The sequence below is a fragment of the Pithys albifrons genome, chromosome 3 (assembly GCF_047495875.1).
Source record: "Pithys albifrons albifrons isolate INPA30051 chromosome 3, PitAlb_v1, whole genome shotgun sequence".
Classification (NCBI taxonomy): domain Eukaryota; kingdom Metazoa; phylum Chordata; class Aves; order Passeriformes; family Thamnophilidae; genus Pithys; species Pithys albifrons.
This window is the reverse complement of record NC_092460.1, coordinates 51,494,668-51,519,628: the sequence shown is the minus strand read 5'-3', so window position 1 is coordinate 51,519,628 and position 24,961 is coordinate 51,494,668. Positions and strand designations below refer to the sequence as shown.

At 44.8% G+C, this 24,961-nt stretch overlaps 2 protein-coding genes across 7 annotated transcripts in view; one reads left to right on the top strand and one right to left on the bottom strand.

Moving 5' to 3' along the window:
• Positions 1-4,492, top strand: part of LUC7L2 (LUC7 like 2, pre-mRNA splicing factor) — a 30,757-nt gene extending 26,265 nt beyond the window's left edge. For all 4 annotated transcript variants that reach the window (XM_071551914.1, XM_071551913.1, XM_071551916.1 and 1 more), the window contains one exon: positions 3,575-4,492. In XM_071551914.1, coding sequence (XP_071408015.1) covers positions 3,575-3,767 — 193 coding nt within the window. In that variant the 3' untranslated portion in view covers positions 3,768-4,492. The remainder of the gene's footprint in view (positions 1-3,574) is intronic.
• Positions 4,493-12,996: 8,504 nt separating this feature from the next.
• On the bottom strand, positions 12,997-24,644 carry LOC139669407 (cytoglobin-1-like). 3 transcript variants are annotated; one of them, XM_071549891.1, is made up of 3 exons: positions 15,919-16,272; positions 14,579-14,810; positions 12,997-13,382 (listed from the first exon to the last, which is right to left on the bottom strand). In XM_071549891.1, exons 1-3 carry the CDS (start codon positions 16,011-16,013, stop codon positions 13,254-13,256), a joined length of 456 nt encoding a protein of 151 aa, XP_071405992.1. In that variant the 5' UTR covers positions 16,014-16,272; the 3' UTR covers positions 12,997-13,253. The 3 variants fall into 3 exon arrangements, 1 of the variants encoding a protein (XP_071405992.1); XR_011697255.1 differs by lacking the exons at positions 14,579-14,810; positions 15,919-16,272 and adding exons at positions 24,022-24,168; positions 24,485-24,644 and having other exon boundaries at positions 13,305-13,382; XR_011697256.1 differs by lacking the exons at positions 12,997-13,382; positions 15,919-16,272 and adding exons at positions 24,022-24,168; positions 24,485-24,644 and having other exon boundaries at positions 14,734-14,810.
• Positions 24,645-24,961: the final 317 nt, after the last annotated feature.

Below are 24,961 nucleotides of genomic sequence, written 5' to 3'. Positions count from 1 at the left end.
TACCATTGTGCTCTGTAAGAGAGCATAGAAAGCAGGGTTAGTCCAAGACTTTTGTTCCTTCTTTTTGTTGCAGATTGATAAAAGTCCAGCATTCTACTTGATATCACCAGTAGTGTTGGGTATTTAAAATTCTTTAAAGTTTTCTGAAGTCAGTATTTCAGAGTCAGCAATTGCTGTCTCCAAAGAACCTGACTCTTCAAGGCATTCACAACAGCAGATTAGAAAATCCACAAACCTGTTGTTTTTCAGCCTTAAAACAGGCATTTTCCTTTGAATCAATACATTCATGAACTTGGATAAACCAATTTCTAGAGTATATGCTCAAACTGCCTTTAACTACTACTTTTCCAGCTTTGCAAGACTCAGTTGCTGTGCTTTGAAGAAAACTGCGCTGATTGATTGTTCAGGGATTCTCATCATACTTGTTTGAACTCTTCAATGTGATACGCACAGTGCAAATGATGCAGAGAAACATGTAAGAACAGGGAGACAGTATAGACCACTGGTGCTATCCATGTAACAGTAAACATGTTAAAAGTTAAAAAATGCAGTGGTCTTCAGGGCACAAGATTTCAACCTTATGATACTCAGTACTGGAAACATTTCTCATGGTGTCAGTTTCTGCCCTGAAGGAACACACCCGTGTTGGAAGAATCATTGGTGCAAGTAAAAGTTTGACATTAGTGTTAGCTTGAGGAGGAAGAACTGCTGTGCTGTCATTAGCAGTTAATACCTCTTACTTCTCTGAGGTGAAGCAAAATTTTTACTCTGAAAATACCTTTACTGTGTTTTCAAGAGATTGAAGAATCCTTAGAACTGTGATGTTTCTGCACTGGGACCAGGATGGCTGTTGAATTTGTGCCTGGGCAGGATACCTCCTTTTTGGAGATGCCCTTCTAGTCAGTAGAGCCGATTTCCACGTGGATGTTGGGGAAGTTTTTCTGTTGGATACCATACCAATGTTGATGCCAGAATGCAAAATAGATCTAATTTGCAAGCTCTATTCTGTTATAGTTTCCTGTCTCCTAAGAACTCTGTTTTTCTCGCCCAGGGAAGTACTCATTGCCAAATCCCATTTTTTAAATTTTGGTTTGAAGTAATTTCTTAAAATACTCATATGAAATGCTTTTATTCAAGCCTGTCTTAAGCTGAAAACATTCAGTTGTCCAAGGCTTTCTGGCCAAGAATAGTCTGAAAAACAGCAGATATGCACCAGGAAGTTAACTTCTTCAGAAAGGAGTCATAGCATTTTAGTTTTGAATAACCATATAAATTCAGATCTGGGGAACATGGTGTTCTTCCCAGACTCTTGCAGAAGAGCAGCACAAGCAGTAGAAAGGCATCTGAAGGCTGTGGCAGTAGCAACCCCTGGTGCCAGTAATTCTAGGGCCTTAAGACAAGTGTGCTGTGATTACAGGCAAACATGCTGAGTATTCCTGCTTGCAGCAAACCACACAGTTCCTTCCAGTTGTCCTACCCACCCTTTGTCAGAAAGTATTTTCACAAGAGCCTTTCTTGTTAAATTAAAAACTGTCATCTCTCAGATAATTCTTAATTCTGAAAGTAAAAGGATGTTTATTGTGTGCTATAGGTGAGGAAATTCTACAAACACATACATTTGTCTGACAAACATATTTTCTTTATTCTGTATCGCCACCATTCACCCTATGAAACAGTTGGTTGATACATTTAAATCTATTAATGCCTCTCATTTCAAATGTATCGATACAAGGAGCAGACCTCCACACTGTGGGCATAACTGAGCGCACAAAGTGTCTGACAGTAGTAGCAGTGTGTCTTAGGCAACGGGAGCCTATCTGGTAATAGCAACCTGGCCAACGTAATAGGAGCTCTGGGTCTGCCCACGCTGGGACTACTGGCTTACCAAGAGCAGGTCTAAATTAAGTCCTTACATTTTCTTAGTCATAAGTTTCAAACAACTAAAATTAAGTATCTTTTGTTTCATTAGAACAACTCGACTGCATGATTTGTGGTAGTGGGGGACTGGGTTAGGGCTAGGTTTAGGGCTAGGGTTAGGGTTAGTTTGTGCATTTTGTGTTGCAATGAGAAAGGGAATGTTTGCAGTTAGAGGCTGAGATACATACTCAGTGATAAGGTCAATCATGACAGCAGACATAAGCATGGGTGCATTTGAGAGAAGGTTGTGTCAATATGCCTGGGCCCACTCACAAGAATTTGTGTGTCAAGGGCTGTGTTTCATTAAAGCCAGTCTTTCTTCTTGTCCTCTGATTAGAGACTCACTTGTAGAGAGATGGGACAGCTGGATGAATGTGTCTGAGATTCCTCCATAAATGCATTGATTAGAAAGCCAAAGCTGTGAATAGCATCGTGTCCTATCTGTCTGCGCATTCTACGATTAATTGCTACAGCTGGCCTGAATAAACCAATTTGGAGGAATTGTTACTTCTGCAGGGGCCTTGCAATACAAGATACTTGCTAAACAGCTGTACTAACTCCAAGATTAACCACAATAGGAGTAATGCTACTGGATCTTAGCAGTTGCAAATACAGAGTCTTGCGAAACAGTACATTGTAAGGAAAATAATCTTTTCAACTGAGCAACTGAAATGAAAGGTCATTTCTTTGTAAGCTTGTAGAAGGAAATTAGTGCAGGAGCATTTTGCAGACCTTGGGTTTGAAGCTTTGAGGTGAAGTGACAGTAACTTTGTCTAAGTGGAGAGCCTACAGTCTCACTGTTCAGTACACCAAATTTTTTTACTAGGAAGTGGCTAGCTTTATATAAAGCATGCTGTTAAGATTTTTCTGTAGAAGTTTGTACTAAGCTATTCTCGGATTACAGTACATGATAAAATGAAAATGTAATGTTTTTTAGCAACAGACTTAAGTGCATTTATAAAGGAATACAGATGAGAATGTCTAATACTTTTTTCCCTCATACAACAGATAGCTCATTCAATTTTTAAAACAGTATGAATTGTTTAACAGAACAGTTCATTTCTGGCTCCATCAAAAAGGTTTTGAAAATGCCTATTATCAGAGTAAAGTATCTAAAAATAACGCCACTCCAACCTTGCAAAATCACACAAGGGCTAATTTTTGTGCAAAAATATAATTGATGCACAGATTCCAGATTTGGTTTGTATTTGTCACGTATGGTCTTGTTCCAGAATAATTCAAGTTAATTTCCCCCTGCTTTTAATCAAACTCCCGTTTCTAAACATTTAAGTTTGTAATTTATATACCGAGAAAGGCTGACATTATTCTTAAGCTAGAGACTGCTGATGAAGAATTTCAATTAAACTTTGGTTAATACAGACTTGAGGGTGGAAGTTGAAAATAAGAGATTTAGTTAAGCACACTGACCTTAATCTGGGCTCTGTAATAAATGTAGATTAAATCCTGCCTCAAAGTATTTGTCTTTTGAAATCAGAAGTAGGGAAAGGAAGAAGAGTAGAATGAATTCTGATGTCGTCTCATACACTTCTATTTATATGAATCTAAAGTTGGCGTGGGGGAAAAAAAAATCTAAGTGCTGTTTGATAGCTACAAATGGATGACTGACTGGAATTCTCAAATGTACTGCACTTTTCAGATCCTCTAAAGAAAGATCTTCCAGAGACAAAGAGCGTTCAAGAGACCGTGATAGGACATCGCGTGACAAAGATAGAAGCTCGAGGGAGAGGTCACCGCGAGATTTCAAAGACAAGAAACGCTCTTACGAGAGCGCCAATGGCCGCTCGGAAGACCCACGGAGCTCAGAGGAGCGTGAGGCAGGGGAGATATAACTGGCTGTGTGTTCACCTGATCTCTAGCTTCCTATGGAGTTGCATACTTTGGTTTAGTTTACAGTTGTTCAAAGGGACACCAGAGAGCAGTTCCAGACACTGATCCAACTAGGATAGATGTACAGTATATAAAAGTGGTTATAACAAAGTCAGAATTAAACCCCATCAATTAATGATGCCTAAAGCTGGGTCCTGGACTTCCACCAAGTTGTAAAACTTTTCTGAAATATTTCTCTTTATTCAGGACAACAGTTTTATGTACCAAGATGCAGATCTCAATGTTTTTAATCTCCTTTCCAGTACAAGTTAGTGAACAAATTATATTGTACTACTTGCCTTGGGTGCTTTTGAACCTTTATAAATTCTCCAATTCTGCTCCAGTCAAAACAGCAGCATTGAAAGGTTGTATTTGGGGGAATTTTTTTTGTTTGCTTTTTTGTAAGAGGGTGGGTGGATGGATATTAACTTTTACTTAAAAGTTATGTTCCCAGTGTTGGGTTTTATTTTTGTTTGGGATTCTAGGAATTGATTACAGTGGGAGCATTTAGACAGGAATGTGTGCTGGAGAAAGCAAAATGTCTTTTTACAGTGCCTATTTAGACTTGGAAATTGAACAGCTGTTGCATTACATATTTTTTATTTCTACTTAAATTTTGAAATCAAAGCCAGTCCCATATCTGTACCATTTGATTGGTATGTGTTCAATATATTTGTTTTTTCCATAAGGACTCTTTCTGCTTTTTCTTGTGGGTTGCATCCTTAATTGTATTAAAACAAACAAAAAACCAGCAACAACAAACAAAAACTAAGAACAAAAGAAATAAAAAAAAATAAAAAAAAACCATATTGTCCAATAACTTAACAAGGATATACTGGTCTCCTTAAGGTGGTTAATTAGCAGTTTAGTCTTTTAAAAGCTAACATCTGGATATTGGAGTTTCTAACATAGGGATGTGCTCTAAGAGAAGCAATTGTACTGATCAGTCTTGGTTATCATAGAATCTTCAAAAGCAGACCTGGGAATTCAATCACAGAACACTTTGGGTTGGAAGGGACCTTAAAGATCATCTTGCTCCAACCGTCCTGCCATGGGCAGGGACATCTTCAACTAGACCAGGTTGTTTAAGGCCCCGTTCTTCAACCTGGCCATGAACACTTCCAGGAATGGGGCATCCAGAACTTCTTTGGGCAACCTGTTCCAGTGCCTCACCACCCTCACAGTAAAAATCTACCCTCTTTCAGTTTAAAGCCATTCCCCCTTGTTCTGTCACTACATGCCCTTGTAAAAAGCCCCCCTCCAGCTCTCTTGTAAGCTCCCTCTAGCTACTGGAAGGTGCTAGAAGGTCTCTCTGGAGCCTTCTCCAGGTTGAATAACTGGAATTCTCAGCCTTTTCTTGTAGGAGAGGTGCTCTGTCCATCTGATCATCTTGGTGGCCTCCTCTGGACTCGCTGCAACAGGTCAATGTCCTTCCTGTGCTGGGGCCCCCAGAGCTGGATGCAACACTGCAGGTGGGCTCTCACCAGAGCAGAGTGGAGGGGCAGAATCCCCTCCCTCAGCCTGCTGCCCATGCTGGGCTTGGTGCAGCCCAGGGTACAATTGGCTTTCTGGGCTGTGAGCCCACATTGCCAGGCCTGGTCCAGCCTCTCATCCCCCAGCACCCCCAAGTCTTTCTGTGTAGGGCTGCTCTCCATCTGCTCTAGCCTGGATGTGTGCTTGGCATTACACTGACCTGGGTGCAGTACCTTGTGCTTGGCCTTGTTGAATTTCTTGGTGTTCACACAGACCCACCTCTCAAGCCTGTCAAGGTCCCTCTGTGTAGCACCCTTTCCCTCCACTCCAGCATGTCGACTGCAGCACAGCGTGGTGTCATCAGCCAACTTGCTGAGGGTGCACTCAATCCCACTCTCCATGTCGCCAACAAAATGTGAAGGGATTGCTGTCCATTCCATTGGATTGAAAATGCTTTGGGGTATTCAGACTATTCAGATATGCCCTACTCTCTCACACAGAGATGAGTAAATTTTCCTCCTTGAGTTACCCAACGGTGATGCTTAATTAAGAGCAGTGTTTGTAATGATTGATCAGCATTTCCAGCAGGTTCCGCAGCCTGTACCTCCCTGAGCACAGCCAAAGTTCTGCAGGCCTGTGGCTCATCGGTGTGTAATACCATTCACTCTGTGCATTTTTCCTCAGTGTCTTTTCTGCAGCATCTTCAGTATAGCCAGAACACATGGGTGGTAATTCTAATGCCGAAGATAATTTAGCAGTATTTTGGCTGGCAGTGAAGGCTAGAACAGGACCTTTACACCTCTGCAAGGACTTGGATCCAGCATTGCACATTCCACTTTGAATTTACATCATCTTAAACTCCTGTAATAATGATGACTAACTACTTAACACTTTATTTATTTACCCATTTGAATTCTCAGCATGAATTTCCTTCTTCCTGGGAGTTTTTTTATGATTTCCTGGGTGTGGCCCAAGTGCTTGATGAATGGAAGTTACCAGTGTTTGTCCCTCGGGTACTGTCTGTGCTGTGTAAGTGCTTGGTCACACAGTTGTTAGTGGGATTCTAGTGGTGTGACAAAAGGTGAACAGTCATTCCTAGATACATCTTGCGTAGCACAAGTGCCAGTTTTTCCTTTGGAACTCCTGTCTGGAATAACAGTATCCTAGAAATGCTGAGGACCTGACTCCCCCTCCAGCCAGCAGCTAGAAATTTGGGGTTGTAAAAGGTGGGGGTGGAATTTGCATACTGTGACAAAGCACTTTTGAGACTCTTCCTGGCAGACTCTGAATAATAGGCCATTAATTTTATGAATGGCTTTTGAATTTAATTACAAAAGGGTGATTGGGTTTGGCCCTTCACTTATTTAATGGTTTTCATAGGGTGGTGAGCTTCATAGTATCCAAGTAGCCCACCAGTGTTAAACAGCAGCTTACCTCTGATTTCCTGATAAAATAATCTGAATTACGTGTGGAAATACAGGACTGAAGTGTGGCTAGGAAGAAAACTGAATTAAGGTGACTGATGAAACACACTTAGAATGCAAGAGATGTGGAACATCTGTCAGAAAGTGAGACTGCTTTATTAGTTGTGACTAAGTATGGATCTTTCACCCTCTCATCAGAACTCAACTACCTTATTTTCCAGGAATGCAAAACAAGTATTCATCACCTGTAAACTTCGTGCTGGACAGCTGAAGAGTGCTATTGACTGACATTAGTCTTCATGGTCAAAAAGATTATGAAATGGAGCACCTGAGGGAATTTTGGGATGCTGTAGCTGCGCATCAGCTTTTTAGATCTTTGAAATTCGCTGATGCAGTTGTAGTGGTTTTTATCAGGCTACCAGTGTACAAATTCAGCAGAAAGAGTGGATCATTTCATTGATTTAAAGTGTTGGAACTGCAGTGAACCTGCAATCATTATTCCTGTGTCTCAGAATCACTCTGGATTAGTCAGGGGAGCATAAAATGGAAGAAGTTTAAGGTGATAAGCAGCTGGAGGATGGCACATTACCAGAAATTAAATCTGTTACTGAACCTGATGATACAATTGGTTACCTTAAAAAGGCCCTCAAGCTATCAAGTCCAACTGCAAACCCAACACTAAACCTCTTAAATACCTCCAGGAATGGCAATTCAACTGCTTCCCTTTGCAGTCTGGTCCAGTGCTGGACAACATACTTGAGTTGCTTTTCCCACTGGAGCATGAGGAGCCCATTTGTCTGTCCAGCCTGTCTTGCACCATCCATCCTGCCCCAGGGGCAGTGGGAGAAAAGAGATGAACCAGCTCCTTAAGCTGATGGAAATGGATGATTGTGCAAATGTTAAATGCACCCCTTGGAGCAGGAGTTACCTGTTTAGCTGAAGAGAATGATAGCGACTTGTCTTGAGACCCCTGGGGCCAGTGCAAGATTGCTAAGGGCATGGCTGAGTTCATCTTAATGGGTGGTTTTAGCTGTAGGAACAGAATCACAGCAAGGAGCTGCTGTGGTGCTGAAGACAATTCAGTGAGACGTGTGCTGTCTCCTCCAGGACTGTTACAAATTCAAGCAAATTGCAATTGCAGTCAGCATCAAACAAAGTGTAAATGCAGGATGAGCCACGCACCAGAAGTGATGGCAGTAAGGGCAATGTAAGGGTCTGCAGCACCTGGGAACCCTCCAGGTTTACTGTTCTGCAGCCCACATTTCATGTGCCACCTTCCTCAGTATAGTTGTCCTTTGATCAACAGACAGTAGAGGTTAGTCTCTCCTGATGCAGTGGCTTATAAAAAAATTTAGTGCACTCTTCATTCAGTCCTGCATGATGGTTCCTGCTCTTTGGTATTTTGGTTTGGTCACTGTTTTCCACTTGCTTCTTAATACTGTTACTGCTGATGTAACTCTTCAGTAAAACCTGAAATCCATCTTTCATTGCAGCCTGCAAAATTAGGAAGCAGCAGACTGCTGGGCAGGAGTTGTATCAGCAGCTGGAAATACAAGGAAAGAGAAAGGAATGTTTGTTTCTAGCTCTGTGTCTCTTCTTTATCCCTATTTTTCCCTCTGTGGGCATATAATGGAGTCAGCAGGCAATCAGAAAATTCTCAGGACTTCTCTCTCCAGGCTCTAGTTTTTCACCTGCTGTTGCTGGGGAAACCACAGTCCCAAATCCCCTTCTCAGGCTCAGTGGTGCTGCCAGAGCACTGCAGGCAAGTAGAGTCCTGGGAGATGCACCATCAGGGAGGCAGCAACAAAGCAGGGCTGAACACCAGCATGGTCAGAAAGGGCATGACTGACAGCAGGAGCTGCCATGGCTGTACAGCCCCTTCCTAGGCTGGAATGATCTGACAAATGCTGTCTGTAGTAAAGTACTGATGGTGATGCTCAGTTAAGAGCACAAAGGTTAGGAAATCATTTCAGGTGCTGGCTCAGAGGCTGCAAAGAAGATGATTCCACAGCACTTGCTGTCAGGCGCTGTCAGGCACTCTCAGGCAGCTCGAGCCTCTCTGTCTCCATCACTGGAAGGTGGTAAGTGGGTGGGGACCTCACATGGAATTACTGTAACTTTTTTAATTACTGCCATTTTCCTAAGCTCATATTGGTTTGCAGCAGAACAATGGGAGTAAAGAACTGCCACCATGCTGGGGCAGCCACTGTCTTGATGGAGGGTGGGACTGTAGTGCAGTCGTCAGCTGCAGTGCCCATTTTTTACCTAAAATTCTACTTCTGCTTGTAACCCCATGCAAATCTGTGTTGGTAGTCTGTGCCTATGGGGTGTTTAAGCATGGAGCTGAGATCAGCCTGCTCGGCTTGGTGGCCATAGTCAGTGGCAGCCAGGTGTCCTTGGTGGACAGCCTGTGGAGGCTGGGTGGAGATCAACAGCACTGCCAGCAGCAGCAGCAGGTCCCTGATTTGTCTTCTCCCATGAGATTGTGCAGAGGGGAGATGAAGCACGGTGTCGCTGCCTGCAAGAGACAAACCACAGCAGTACATCCTCCCAAGGAACTTAGGAACTTCAAAAGCAGAATCCTGGGCTCTCCAAGGCAAGCATACAAAATACGCTGACAGTACAGCAGGACTGACATTTCTACTGCCCACTGAGTAAGCAAATGATTCAGTCTGGGATGCTGCTGACTCACACCAGGAAAAAGTCCAGTGTGTCTTGGGCTTTTTTGAAGCTGCCCATGTGCAATCTGACCAGTATAACTGCCTTGAACTGGCTCAAACCCACCTCTGCATAAGACAAAGTGCTCTGGAGTGGCCCATAAGGTTAATTGAGACTCAGTGCTATTTTAATTAAAAATGTCCATTATCTCAATATTAGCTTTAGCAAAAGTAAAGAACAGGCATCTATTTTGACATCCCCTTTCCCTAAATCGGGATGAAACAAAACTAAAAATAACCCAACATATTTCTCAATGTTGAAAACTGAGAAGGTTAGAAAAAATCCAGGGACATTTTTGGTTTGGTTTGCAGCATAAATCACACCTCTGCTTTTATGAGACCTGTGAGTGCCACACTGGGTGTACAGGCATTTGAATTCAGTGGCTGTTCTGTGCTTCCAGGGACCGCTGGCTCCTAGTGCCAATTCAGACATAACAATTCACTTCCCATATCTCAGTATGATCCTTCCTCCTGTTGTGCCATCACAAGCCCTGTGCTAGCTTTTATTTAGCCAGGAAGGTGAATTGAAGGTCTAGTGGGACTCCCCTGCCACTCTCCAGTTCTAACAGAAGCGACCACTTTGGTACCAAGCACGGGGTAGGAACACTGCTGCTCCCAAGCATATGCCCTCACTGCCTTCTACCCATCACTTTAAATGGCCTCTCAAAGAAGCCCCTACTCTTTCAGTGTAAAGCAACACCTCTGAGGCACATACCTGCACCTACAGCAAAAGAGCTCAAACAGCCCTTCACTTCAATCACTGATAACACAAATGGCCCTCCTGTAAGAAGGGTGGGCACATGGGACGCTTTGCCTCCAGACCCAGCCAGGAGGATTTCCTAGAAGCTTCTCCAGATTCCCTGCAAGGTCTCCAGTTCCCCACGATGGGCAGTCGGGATATCTGATATGACCTCCCCCACCATGCTGAGCCTCTGTGCTGCCCAAGCTAAAGGCAGGGACAGGAAGCCTGCTTGGCTCAGACTCTACCAGGAAAATTATTAGGCTTAAATGCCTCAGCTAGGCTAGCTACTTCTGTAAAACACTCCCTGTCACTTCAAATTGCCATGGTATGTTTGTAGTCCTTGTCTCGGTGATTTGGTGATGCTGCCACTCTTGGATTTTATCCCAACACTGTATTTGCACAGGGTTATGCCTTGCAATGCACCTTCCTCTGGGTAAGTTTGTGCTTTGTCATCACAGCAACTGGAGTTTTTCGAGTTAAATTTCTTTCATCCCTTTGCCTGTGATCCTTTATTTGTTTTCTATACCTTGTTCTTTTCCAAAGCTGCTCCCATATGAAAGTCTGAGTTCAGTCGATGAGGTAGATTAAATTGAATTTAAGTACATATGGTTTTTAACAGTGTTTAGGTAATATTTTTAATCAGAAAAGTGAGTCTCCATAAGGTAAAATTTTGTTTGTGGGGATGCTTTTTCCCTCCAGCAACGTGACCCGCATGATTTAACTAGCTGAGTGGATAAACTTCCTGCATGAACTTCCTAATCTTCCCCTTTCTCACTGTTTTCCATGTGTTTGCACAGTTCTGCCTTAGGTCAGACAAAAAGATAATAACTTCAGGGCACTTAGCTGTTTAACATGTTACAGGCAATTGTCACACTGCCCATGCTCCATCGCAGATCTGTTGTCTCACAGACCTTTCTGATGTCCCACAGGTTGGAAGAAACCCATGAAGCCTGATCTGAGGGCTTTGGCCCCACTCACCAGTGGTGCTCCATGGGAAATCTCTTCCTACTACCCTTAGGTATCACATTTCCCTTCTGTTGCTCTTCATGGAATCAAAGTTTTCCATAAGAATGCACGCAGTATGTACAGCACCCTGCAGTTACTGGGTCAGTAAGTAAGGAGTGTGTCTGTTTGCTTTCCAACTACAGGAATGTTGCTGTTTTGCAGAGGCACAGTGATTGAGCAGTGGACAACCCCTGGACAGGATTGAGCAGGGAGGCTACTGGAAAACTGGAAACTCAGCCTAGTTAGTCTCAAGATGTTGTCTGATCTGTGCTCTTCTGAGAAAGCTTTCTGCCATCCTTTGAAGTCTCCAATAAAAAACGGGGGGAGGGGCCACATACTCCTAAACCATGCACATCACACAAACTTTTAAAATGTAACTTAGCTCCACTTTCTACATGGATTTTAAAAATAACCCCCTCTTTACTTCAGCCTGAATTAGGTTTGTTTCACATGCTTGGCTTTTGCAACACCCCTCTGCATCATCACAAGCACAGGGAACACAAGAGCCTTAAATCATCTGCCAGTGTTGCCAGGCCCTGTCAGCACAGGCTGCCTGTGTCAATGACCAGCACATTACAGCCAACCATCCTCATGGCTAAGAGTGCTCTTAACATGCATTAAAGCAAGTCAATAAAAAGGGGAAGTTATTTTGAGCTTTTCAGAGCTTTAACTACTTGTACTCCCTCGCAGAGATAAGAGTCTATTAATATGTTTTTACATGTCTTGTTCTTCCTTTGTGATCTTTGAAGGTGCTGTGCAATGTGCTTCCCCTCCTCCCTGAGCTGAATAGAATAGAGAAACAAATAAAGCAGCCTGGCCCATCCTTCCTCTCCAGCAAGAGTTCATCTTCTGGACTTCGGGGTTTAGCATTCTTTACCAAACAAATAGGGTGGTTGAGGAAAACTACATGTTGAATGAAGGAGAACTTTGCAATTTTAGCTATTTACAAAGTTGCTGCTTCACAATTAAGTGAAAAGCTTCCCTTTCCACCACCGGAGAAGCCTGACTGCTGCAAGCATCATGGGTGCCTGGGTGGGAGCTTGAGCTGCTTTTGGTAACACCCCCAGTACCAGCAGTAACCAGGCAGTGTCATACCCACCTACTACTGCTGGACATCTCCTTCTGTGTGCTACAAATGAGAGGACACCTCTGCTTTCTCTGTGTTTATTGTGTTACACTGAAGCAAACCAGCATGTGGTTATTTGCAGTTGTTAGCCGATTATTTCACCACGTCTAAGGAGTACCAAGAAAAGCAATTAAATAGTTCGGGACTCAGTTACCACTGAAGGGAGGCTCAGGCTGTGCAGCTGGACAGGATGAGTCCCACGTGGGCTGAGCCCACTCCCCGAGGCAGAGCCTCCCTCAGCTGGTGCGTTCTGTGTAGCACAGGAGCCAGGGAGCTCAGTGCTACTGCCCTCGCTGGGGAACACAGCCGGACTAATTTGCTGGGAGTAACACCACGAAATCCACGACCTGGAGATGTTCATGCCTGCCCAGAGGGACCCAGTGGTGACCACATTCAGTATTGTAGTTCCTTGTGCTGAAAACTGCTCTGAGAAACCAAGACCGGGAAGCTGCTAGCTCATGTCTTTCCCATACATACACCACTTCCCCTGTGTTTAAATTAAAACACAAAACAACACTCATGCCTCTTAATTAATGATCTCTACCAGGTTTCTGGAGATGCTTCAAAATGGCACCCTTGCCATTCAGGGTGGCAGATGAGTTAAGGATCTTCTGGTGCTGCTGGAAGGAGCAAGTCTTTCTTTTAGGAATAGCAAGCTTAAAGCCATCATCTCAATGTAATCTTAAAGGACAGTGGCCAGAGGAATCCACCTGGAATGCTGAAAACTGCAAATCACATCAGGATTTGTTGGTTGACGTTGATGTATCTGTGGGGTTTGTTTAGCTGTGGAAACTCAGTTTGCTAAGGAAATTATTGACATTGATGTCTACATTGTATAAGCTTTTTTTCTTGCTTTTTTATTTTTAATTTTTACATTTTCATTCTTCCAGCTGTGGCTGGGGGCCCAAAAGCAGCAAATCAGTGCTGGCAAGATGTGTGCAGAGCATGGAGGGTGCATGTCCTCACCAACCCTCCTCTTTGTAGACATTGTTTAGGTGAGTGCAGATTTCATTGGTCACCTTCTCAAAGGAAGCTTTGCAGTCTCCACCAAATTTCTCCTCCATCAGTTGTAAGATAATGTCACAGATAATCTAAACAAGGAGAAGGGAAGAAACAACCAGCATGAACTTTATTCCACATTAGAGGCATATGAACAAAACACACATCTTTAGATGGGATTCTTGGAAGGCAGAAAGGGGTACAACAGCAATTCGCAGCATATCTCATGCAGAGCTTGTAACAGAGCATAGAAAAATAAGGTGCATTATAAAATTCACACAAAATTGCAGTCACTGCTGTTTTTTTTAACTGTCCTATGTATCTAATGACTGCACCTATTACTTAAAGATGGCTGTACAGGACTGATTCACGTGGTCCATCCCTTGCAATCCTCCAGTCACTGGACTGTCCCAAATGTTTAGTGGCCATGAGAAGCCCTGTGTTGGACACCTATGGAATACATGGCTTGAAGGGCTAAGTTTCTCCCTGATCTTTCCTGCTCATTAGCTATCCAGCCTTCTGTAGTAATGAGGGTTCAGTTGTCCTTACAGTCACTAGGTAAGTGGTATACTTTGAAATGCCAACTCCTTTTCCATGCCACATTTATTATTTTGTGTGCATTTTTATCCTGAAAAGTGTTTTCAGACAGAAATCCTCACTTATTCTCCCATTTACTGGAAATTGGGCCCACTGCTTTGGAAATCACCTTCCTGCTGCCTAAGTGACCTTTGCCAGAAGGTGTCTCTTTTTGCTGTGTAAAGCAGACAAAATACTATAAATGCACTCTGCTAGTGACCTTAGGTGGACTTGGGTAAGTAATTTGATCCTGTATTCATTATCTACGTTTGTTTGATGATGACAATGCTGTTGCCATTGCTGCTCAACAGCAGCTGGTTTAGTTGTCCTAGAAAAGCTCGGTTCCTGTTACTAGAGAAAAAAACGCATCAGGGACTGAAGTCGTGTTAAACTTCTTTTCTGTGTTTTTTTATTAAATGACAAGGGTGGGAAATGTATTACACTGAGAAAAAGCCCCTACTGCCCATGGGCAGCTCTGCAGCTCACCTGGGCAGACCTGCCTGCATCACATCTGCTGCACAGCCTCCTTCCCCTCCAGATCTCTCACTCCATCAACTGCCTTCCACCATCAACCATCTCACCTTCACCATCTCCTCTCTGAAGCATACATGTATTCCTAGATACAAAGCCTGTTTTCTCAGTTCTACCCCTCAAAGGGGAAAACATCCTTCCCTCACAATTATACCCCTTGGGAAGAGGGCTGCTGGCTCACCCTAAAGTTTTTGGGGTCAATCTTCAGCTGGGTGGCATGTTTCTTGCCAAGTGGATTCACTATCCCGAGAAAAGCCTCGGAGTTGTCCAGGTGTTGCACCATGTCATTGATGGCAGTGAAAACCTTCTTGCCATGGCCCCTGACTTGATCTGACTGTTTCATCTCTTCGGCAGAGTCCATGCCTTTGAAATGTGTGAAGTAGGACTTGGTGTCTGGGTGCTCAGTAAACATCCTGTTGAGAAATGAGAGATGTCCTGACTTGTGAACCGAGGCATTGATGCAGATATGGCTAAATACTCCAGGCCTTGTCTTATGCATTCATTGCCCTTTTTCCTTTTCTTTACTGGAACAGACACCTCCTGTGTTTCAGTTTGTGCCCATTGACTCTGGTCCTGTCTCTTGGCACCACCGAGAAGAGGCTGGCTCTGCCTTCTTTGTATTCCTCCTTCAGGTTTTTATATACAAACTGATAATATTCTCCTGAGCCTTCTCTTTTCCAGGCTGAACAGTTACAACTCTCTCAGCCTTTTCTAATAGGAGAGATACTCCAGTGCTCTCATCTTCCTGGCCCTTCACTGAGCTCTCTTCAGTATGGCCTTGTCTCTCTTGTACTGGGGAGCCTTGAACTTCTCTATAGGCAGGTCTAGGGCTGTAGAACACTACAGCAAAACCTTCTATTGTAAATTACCCCAGGGAGCCAAGCTACTGGGTGTTACTAGCCTTTTATGTGGCTGCATTTTCGACCCTAACTGGCCTTCAGGTTGTGTGGACTGCAGAAGGAAAGAGCAGTGCATGGCACTTTCTGAGAGGAATCCAGGCATAAGTTATGATATACAAGAAAGCCAGAGGGAGGGGTAGAGGTCTGGTCACCAGAAATAGTGTTTGGACTGATCAGTGCTTATGGAGGTGATAAAAGTCCCAGATGAGAGAGGGAAGAGAAGAGACGAAAACAGGATGAGAACTAAGAGAGGAAAGCCCATAGGAAGGGTACAATACAGTGGAACAGATGGACTGGAACGGCTGAAGGAGGTAAAAGAGAAAGAGGGAAATAAGGCCCATGTTTTTTCCCATTCTCTTTCATACTACCTTAAATGGGTAATGAAATTGTTCTTGTCTCTTCTTTTCCCACCCTCTTCCCCTTTTTCTTTTATTTTTCCTTCAGTGGATTGCTTCTCTTCCCTGTTTCCTCCCTGAGGTGGGATAAACCACTGCAGATCAAAATATTCCAAGCAAGGGCTGCATGAAAAACATCAAGACATGCTCCTAGGTCATAATTCCATCCTTCTTGCTGTTGCTCCTTCAACCCTCTGGGGTAGCAGTCAGATGGGCTCTTTCCTTACCTGACCAGCACAGTTGTCCCATTGTCCTCAGCATCCACATACATCTTCTCCCAAGCACCACGAGCACTTTGCACCTCTGCTTCAGAAAATGACATGGCAGAGGAGATGGCAGTGAAGGGTGCAGCAGCAGGGAGGACAGGGAGGTCCTGGCAGGGTCTTTCTGCTCCAGTTCTCTCCTCAGGGCTCTCTAAATACTGCCCTGGAGATTTAAGATATCTTGAAGGGACTCTTTGTCTCCATCCCCCTCTGTCACATTTCTGCAGGCTTTAGAGCTACTTAATCACTTTTAATCAGGAAAGAAACCAACCACATGAGGAGGAAGGACAAGCCCTCTGGCCATGGGTCAGGTGCCACAGCAAAGGTCTCACTGTCTGAGGAGAGAAGGGATAAAAGGCAGTTTTCAGAGGGGAGGAAAAAGATCAGTTCTCCTTCCCTCTCACCCTTGCAAAAGCCAGTGCTTGGCTCCAATTTCCTGAGGGCAATCCTTGCCCATGCACTAATTTTCCTGGTTTTCTCCCAAGAGCACTGCTGTGCCGTGGGCACTGTGGTGCCCTGATGTCCCCTCTTCCCAGGATTCTTTGGTCCTTCAGTCCAAAGATCCTGTTTCCAGCTCCAGCAACTCTCCCCAGTCCTGCCTTCTACCGTGGTCACTTCTTTCCCCGCAGCCTTCTGGTTCGGCAGGGGCTCCATCCACACCTACCCCCGGCATTGGTCTCATGCGGGTGGGAGGCTTTGCCAGCTCACAATGACAGTGTTGCAAGGACAGTGATGGCAGCAGCATCCATGGCCACAGTGCCCTGGAAAGGCACCTCATTTTAATACAAGAGATAAATGATTCAGCACAGCCAGGCCAGGAGCACAGGCATTTCACTGCCCTAATCCTCTCGGCTTGCAGCTGGAATCTCTGTCCTATCTCTTAGCCCTGCCTGCCTGGGAGAGAGATAAGGGGTAGGAGATGAGATGGGCCAGCATGGAGCTGCAAGTGGCATCTATGGGCCTGTTATCATCATGGTCACTTGGATCTGGAGGCAAACAGATTTCTTGGATTATCCTGGGCTTAACCTCTGGCAGGAATGTTCTGGTTAAGTCCAGGGCACGCACACAAAATAAGGGCTAAGGGGCTTGGGAAACCGTTGCTGGATGCTAAGTGCAGACAAAACCTCATATTGTCTGGGATGGTTTAGAGGAGGAAAGGAACAGATGTGAGGGCAAAACATGCAGTATGGCAAGCAAAACCAGCCTGGTACCCTGAGGCAGAAGGAAAGTCCTGGCTCCAAACTCACAGAGGTTAACTGGACTTGGTGAGGTTGTATCCCACCCTTGCTGAGGGATGCCTCAAATGACTTCACCAAAACTTGACACCCCCCCTTCCCTACCTCTCCCTCTTCACCACAGCAAACAAAGAGTAGTCTGATAGAAAGCTGCACAGCCATGTCTTTTCTTATCCCCAAATCCTCAGAAATATTCTCCAGACCTCAGGAGATCCTGGGCTGGGCTGGGATATATACATGTTGTGCTGCTAGGATCTCTGCCTGTTTGAAGGCAAGCACTGGCCAGGGTAGCACTGCCTGGCCAAGCCAGCACCTGGACACAGGGGAAGGAGCAAGGACAGCTCCACAGTCATTGGCAGTTCCCAGGTCTTGGGAGCCAAAACTGCTTGGGAAAAGCTCAGTGGGGAAAGCACCAAGTTTTTGGGTGAGAGCAGAAAGTGCATCAGGTGCTTGTTTTAGGTGGCCTGGAAGAGAGTGAGCTCCTCAAGAAAGACCAACACCAACTTTAGCCAAAGGGAAAAGGGCTGAAGCCGGTCTGGAATACAGAGGCAGAGCTGTTTTTTCTTTGGAATGTGAATATGTACAGTTACTTGCTTGCAACTTTTCCTCCTCTCTGTAGGTGTCATGTTCTCCTTGCAGATCCTGGTGCACCCTGACTTGCTATGAACATCTCAGTGGAAGAAGCTGGAGCATGGCTGTGAGCCCAGCTCCTTGGCCTGCACTGTGGTAGCAATGCCCATTTCTCAAAGATGAGTCTTCCCTCTTAGCTTTCTAAGTCTTTTCACCTCCCCTAATCACCCTTCATTTCCTTCCCCACTAGTTTTGTTTGTGGCAGTTCACAAGCTGGGGGGACCTTATAGCACCTTCCAGTACCTAAAGGGGCTACAAAAGAATTGGAGAGGGACTGTTTACAAAGGTATGTAGTGGTAGGACAAAGGATAATGGCTTTAAACTGGAAAAAGATCTGTAGTTTCCACTGAATATAATCTTACTTTGTGAACTCCTGGTTCTCAGATGTGTTTTTCTGCTGCTTTCTTTTCTAATTCTCACTCCTCTGCTATTGCCTGTACTTCTCTAGATTTCTTAAATTTATGTGGTTCTGTTTACAAGCCTGGTGTCTCATGGCTTCTACAGTTATTTCTCATAAGAGCTGGATGCTCTGACTTGCTCCCTGAACAAGCTTTCTGTCACAAAAGGAGATTGGCCTCCTCACATAGACAGTTGACTACTGCCTTTTGATAGGCAAGCTCTGAGTAAAGAGGAGCAGTGGTGATAAGGCTCTCAGGAACTTGCGGTCCTCTTGATGCCTTTTCAATATTTGTTCATGATCACCAGATTGCTCCTGGTAGAAAATTCACATCACACTACAAAAACTCACTCAGGAAACTAGAGAAATTGCTAAGAAGTGCTTCATCAAATATTCTTAATGATTTGCTCTACAGTGCCTGCTAGCCAACCTCTGTGGTCAGTTCACTGGGCACTAACTACCGTTGCTGCTGCTGAGGAGCCCGAGAGCTCAGGCTGTATAGCACCACGTGGGTGTGCCACGGCTGCTGCTGTGCTGTGGTGCAGCCTGACCCGCAGGGATGGCAGGAGCTCGTCTGGCCTGAAGTGCACTGTAGTGTGAGACAATCCTGTTCTTCCCTCCTATTTTTCTGCCTGCCCGTGGGATCTCATTAAGTGAGAAATAAAAATAAAAACCCCACAACAAGCACAGCAGTGGAGCCCAAGCTCTGGGACTGCACTGCAGACCTTTGGGCACACTGTGAAACAGCCATGCTCCATGCCCAGCAAAGATGGTACTTGTTAAACAGGGAAAATTCTACTTCCACAGTCAACACAATATATTGGATCCCAGGAGAGTCTTCAAACCTCTTCTCGTCACTGCTGTCTGCCATAAACCCTTTCTGTGGCAGCTGTTTGCTCCACAGTGATGCAGCCTCTGGTTGCAAGGCAATGACCAGATTCTCAGAGAGCATGTCAGAAACATTTCCTGCCTAAAATCACAAAAGAGAGGAGTCAGTCCGAGGAAAGGTGCTGAGATCACTGCTGCATGAACCCCACCCACAAGGGAGGCTGTTCTCACAGGGAGCCTGTGCAGGGGGGTTGCTTTTCGCACCACTGACCTCTGTGGGGCTCATTTCTACATGGCAGTGGGAGGAAAGGGCAGAGTTGTTGTTACTGCCAGTTTGGGACATCCTTTCCCCTACCACCCTCAGTGTGGAAGATTTCTCTCCCTGGTGGACTGAAATTTGAAATACAGGTCGTTTACATGTTGAGGAGTTTCTTTGTCTCAGTGGTCAAAGAAACCTCCAAAGATAATTTGAGGAAGTGGGATAACCCCTGCTTTCACCTCTTTTGCTGCCAGACACATGAACTGCCTCGCAGCAGAGCTCCACATGGCCGGGACAGTAATGACCCAGGTGATCTCCTCCTGGTCATAGACAGTTTGGAAAGAGGCCTCCTGAATGGTGTTGAGGGCATATTGCTTCAGGTAGTCCTTTGGAAAAGACTGTCAGGGCAGGAAGCATCTTTTCATTGGTGGCTTCCAGCTCCATGCCAGTTGTGACATTCTACAAAAAAAGTCTCAGGGACACACGTTACAATCTCTGTGCAAGGCCTGTCCCCTTCACACTGAGCACTGCACAGCTTATGGCATGGAAAGAGGTTGTCTCCAAACCTGAGTAAACTCCCAGCATTGGCTTCAGTATTGTGGCTGCTGCAGTCTGATTGGCACAGGCCAGCTACCAAACACACCTATGATTCAGTTGGCAAATTAACAATCATAGAATCATAGAATCAGATGGGTTGGAAGAGACCTCTGAGATCATCAAGTCCAACCCTTAATCCAACCCCACTTTGATCACTAGATCATGACACTAAGTGTCACATCCAGTCTCACCTTAAAAACCTCCAGGGTTGGAGAATCCACCACCTCCCTGGGCAAGCCATTCCAATGCCTGATTACTCTCTCTGTAAAGAACTTCTTCCTGATATCCAACCTAAACCTCCCCTGGCAGAGCTTAAGCCCATGCCTTCTTGTTCTACTGCTGGTTGCCTGAGAGAAGAGACCCATCCCCACCTGGCTACAACCTCCTTTCAAGTAGTTGTAGAGAGTGATGAAGTCTCCCCTGAGCCTCCTTTTCTCCAGGCTGAACAACCCCAGCTCCCTCAGCCTCTCCCCATAGGACTTGTGCTCCAGTCCCTTCACCAACCTTGTTGCTCTTCTCTGGACCTGCTCCAGCCCCTCAATCTCTTTCCTGAACTGAGGGGCCCAGAACTGAACACAGTACTCAAGGTGTGGCCTCACCAACGCAGAGCACAGGGGAAGGATCACTGCCCTGGTCCTGCTGGCCACGCTATTTTTGATACAGGCCAGGATCCCATTGGCCTTCTTGGCCACCTGGGCACACTGTTGGCTCACGTTGAGCTTCCTGTCAATTAGTACTCCAAGGTCCCTTTCTGCCTGGCTGCTCTCCAGCCACTCTGTACCCAGCCTGTAGCGCTGCAGAGGGTTGTTGTGCCCAAAGTGCAGGACCCGAGCCTCCTAAAAACAGTTTCTTCTCCTTGAATGCATTCCAGATATGTGATCTGGCCAAGATGCACCTTCTTATCAGCATTGCTAAGGCCCAGTCTTTATTCTCAAGGCCAAGATATCCACTTGCACACATTAATCACTGATATGTGTGAATACAAGACTAAACACTGTCTGCTGCAGTTAAAGGAATTCACAGGACTAAGCATTATTTCTTACAGCTGAAATTTTTCCCAACATCTGTACAGCGCCCAGCAGAATCCAGCAGACCCAGGCTCTGAGGTACTGCTAAAACACCTTCTCCCTGTCACATGTTCAGCTGATCTCAAAGGAGCAACAATTTCCCTCTCCCTGCAAAAAGTGTCCTTTGGCCTAGAGTACAGTAGCGCCAAAACAGTGAATGAACTGCTACAGGATTTGTAACTCTCACAACAGACCAGGTACTACATCCTTGAGCAACCAAGGTTCAGTGATTGTCACAGTTTCCCTGTCGCCAGGCTCTGACATCTCCTGGTGCAAAGGATGACAATGGGGCAAGTGTACCCGTATGTTTACACATTACATGGCAAACAATGTGAGTCGAATGTTTGCTCATCCCTGCCAGAGACAACATCTCCTGCAAGACAAGATTCACATAGCCAAGGGATTTAGATCCCCCACCTGGTATCCACAAAGGATTCCTCTGTGTTACACTACCATTCTACCAGTGATGCAGGATTAACACTGGAGTTGAGGCACAATGGCTTTTTTTCAGCTCTGTAAAATGCAACTAGTTGCTGTTTCAGTGCTTCAGACTTTTGTGGGACATCTGTCTCTTTGCTCCCATCAAGACCCACCCAGACTTTCTCTTGTCTCCTGTTCTCCCCACTGTCTGGAGAGGGAGAAAGAGCCTGTTCCCAGTGGAATCTAAAATAATCACTTCTCTCCTGGTAGTGACATTGACTGAAAGATCAGCAGCACACTCGGTGCTCCACTTGTGTCATCTAACATCACAACTTGCCTAGGAACACAGTTTTTCTGGTATCCTCACTGAAGCGAGAGAGGTAAAGGTTTGACCACATCACTGAGACACAGTACTGAAGAACAGCATGAACAGTGCAGTGGCTGTGGCCTCCCCCAGCTTTTGAGGTGCTCCTGAGAGCTCTTCAGGCCACAGTATGGAATGCCAGTAAACTGGGGTGGGTCAACAGGAAGTGCCCTATTTGGCTTCTCCTGCCTCTCCTGCACAAGTCTGTCACAGATCTGACTCTGAGAATCTCTGATCCTGCTCTTTACCTCCTATGCTGTGCAGCAGCAACATCCCATAATTTAAGTGATCATCTGTGCTTCCAGTGAACTAATCCTGCACTGCATTAGCTAAGTAATTTAGGAGACACACAGACAATATCTCAGGTCTCAACCTTGTGCACAGCTGGCCTCTATTGCTCCATAACTCAAAGAGCCCCATTTCTGAAGGACTGGATATCTTCCATCAGAGAGTAAGTATGCCAGCAGTTATAAACCACAGATATCTCCTTAGCTGTTAGCTGTGCTTTGACCTTTTTCCTCTCTTATTTCAGACAAGGAGGAAGCTTTGGTGAGAGAATGGACAGGCCAGTGAAGCAGTGGATTTGTCTCTCGTTACTCAGCCTCTTTCTAACAGCTGCCAAGGATCAGGGTTCAAGGGTTCAGATGCCTGGAGAGAGAAAATGTAAACATATGCTTTGGCTCAGAGCAAGTCTCCTGCCCATTGCAAGAAAGCAATGGGACCAACATGCAGGAAGCTCAGCTCATGGAAAAAGGAGCAAGACAGCCTTTGATTATCCAGTGGACCCCTTTTAGATCATTAGAAGAACCTGGTCGGTACTGTTAGTAGTGCCTTAGGGTTTCAGATGTGTGTGTGTCTCTGTGTGTGTGTGTGTGTGTGTCTGTGTCTGTGTCTGTGTCTGTGTCTGTGTCTGTGTCTGTGTCTGTGTAAAAAATCAATTTGACAATAATGAAGTCTATAGGTCCTGTAAGACAGATGTCCTCCCTTTGTTATCCCAGAACAAATACATCATAAACACAGCAAAAGCTCTGATCCCACCGCTGTGCCTTCCTCACAGAGGGAGAAAGCCTGACCCCAGACACAGTCACCAGCACCCCTGTATTTTTCCAGATCTTGCATCAGGACTGAGGTAACACTTGGATTACAACACTAACTTCTCCTTTGAAGGGTTTTCCCTTTTTAAAGTGACTGTACTCTGGTTAAATGCATGGAGATACACTCATGCTCGTTTTTCAGCAAGGGTACTGGGGAAAGTAAATAGCAGCTATTTTACAAAAAAAAAAAATCCTTAGACATTCATTACTCCTCACAATAGACTTGTGTGAGAATTAAGGTCACTCAAATACCCACATGGGTAGTTTTGAAGGAACAACTGGGCGATTGACTTCAGGAGCAATGCTGAGCTCTTTCATAGCTGAAGCTGACATGTTTCAAGCAGTTTCATTTTCTACAAGGGCTGTCTTGGGTTACTGAAACCAAATCCTCATGGAACAGGATAACAGATTGGGAGACTGTTCACCCGTGAGCAAAAGAAGTGAACAGATTAATTTCTTTTCTTCTCCCCTTTGCCTCCCTCACCCAAATGCACAGAAATCACAAGATAAAAAAGGACAAACTGGGTGAAAACAAAAGTATATAGTTCATCAGCTCTCATTATCTTCTCTTTCAAAGGACTAACAGAGCAACATCAACATAATGTTCATGAACATATGCTATTTTATATTAGGGTTAGCTGTGCTTCAGAGCAAATATCTGGCATGAATTGTTTGACAAATTTAACTGGCATTTGACAATGCACATGTTTACCAAGCACCATTTAGCTAGCTAGAATTGAACAGTGCAGAACATACACTAAATACACATACAAAACAGTGCTGCAATTCAAGTTCCACATGCATGGAAACCACAAGCTTTTATTCCTGAGGGTTTCCCTGATTTAGGATGCCCCTGACACACACAGGCAAAGCAGAGGCAACAGTAGTTTAGGAAATGAAGAGGACTAAAACTATACTTTTCAAACTGGCATGGATTACATCTTGACCATATACCCTGAGGACAGCTATGTAGGACAGGGAACAATTTTTTTTAAATTTCTAACATCCTAAACAACTTATTTCTTAATTCCTATTGTTTGCTTTCACTTCAGTTGTGAATCAGGGTTGCCCTCTCAAGTCTGGGGTATAAGCCCATGACGGTCATGGAGTCTGATATTAATAAAATGTAGAGTCTGAGAGGAGAAAAAAAATGTTCTGGTTGGCAAGGGAACTCACATTTATGTCGAGGCAGCAGCATGTAGGGTTAGTGTACCTGAACATGCCTCCGTTCAGGGAATTCCTGGCAGACAGGTGAGATGCTTCCCTCCTGGTGAGCAGCTGCTGCTGCAGGCATTGCTTGGTAGGGCTGGCAGCTGCAGACAACTAAGAGGAGACAAGGAGTGTTTAGTGGAAGAGCCACACCATTATGGCCAGAGAAATACTGGACTGTAGAATAAATATTCACAAAAAAAAAATAAGAACTGCCATAGTTTAAATGACACACAGGCAATAAGCACATTACCAAGAACAAAAAGAACAAATAAGGTCTTTTCCCAGCTTCTGAAAAATGGAGTGGGCAGCAGGTATCTGTGTGATAGGAGGTATCTCCATGCAGAAATTACTCTTCTCGGACAAACCAGTGACAACAGAGATTCAGGATGTAGCCTTTTGCCACTGTCCTAACTAAGGAGCACTTTACCTTCTCAGACGGTTCTTCAATTTGCCAAGCTTGTTTGGGAACCAGTTTCTCAACAGTCCTGTAGCCCACCCTCAAAGGATTCAAAATCTGGGCTAAAAGGAAAATTGTATTCAGTCCAGGAAGAGAAAAGTCTGCATATTACTAAAGAAATCAAAATGGTTGTTTGTTACAAAAATGCCAACTGAAACTGAAAGTGAAAGAACAGCACCAAAAAGCAAACCAAGCTTTCCTTTGAACAGGTCTGCCAAGTAACTCACCACACCATTTTGAACAATACAAGCTTCAGTAGTAAGAAATCTCAGAATTCTGAAACACTTATTGAGAGGCTCACGCTGGCAGTGCCAATGTTTGATACCAGCACAAACACACCACCACAACCCGCTGCCAGAGGCAGGGGAGCTCAGGAGGGAGGGAGCAGGTGGATCCTCTGGCTGGGCAGAACCCAGTCTTGCAGCCTGGCTGTGAGAATCCACCCCT

What these genes read in the sequence shown, in the direction of transcription:
- LOC139669407 (XM_071549891.1), bottom strand. Translation starts at nt 16,013, where the DNA reads ATGTCATTTTCTGAAGCAGAGGTGCAAAGTGCTCGTGGTGCTTGGGAG. An exon ending in GGGACAACTGTGCTGGTCAG is followed by an intron (nt 14,811 to 15,918) that starts GTAAGGAAAGAG and finishes ATTTCTCAACAG; the next exon opens with GATGTTTACTGAGCACCCAG. An exon ending in TTGACCCCAAAAACTTTAGG is followed by an intron (nt 13,383 to 14,578) that starts GTGAGCCAGCAG and finishes CTCCTTGTTTAG; the next exon opens with ATTATCTGTGACATTATCTT.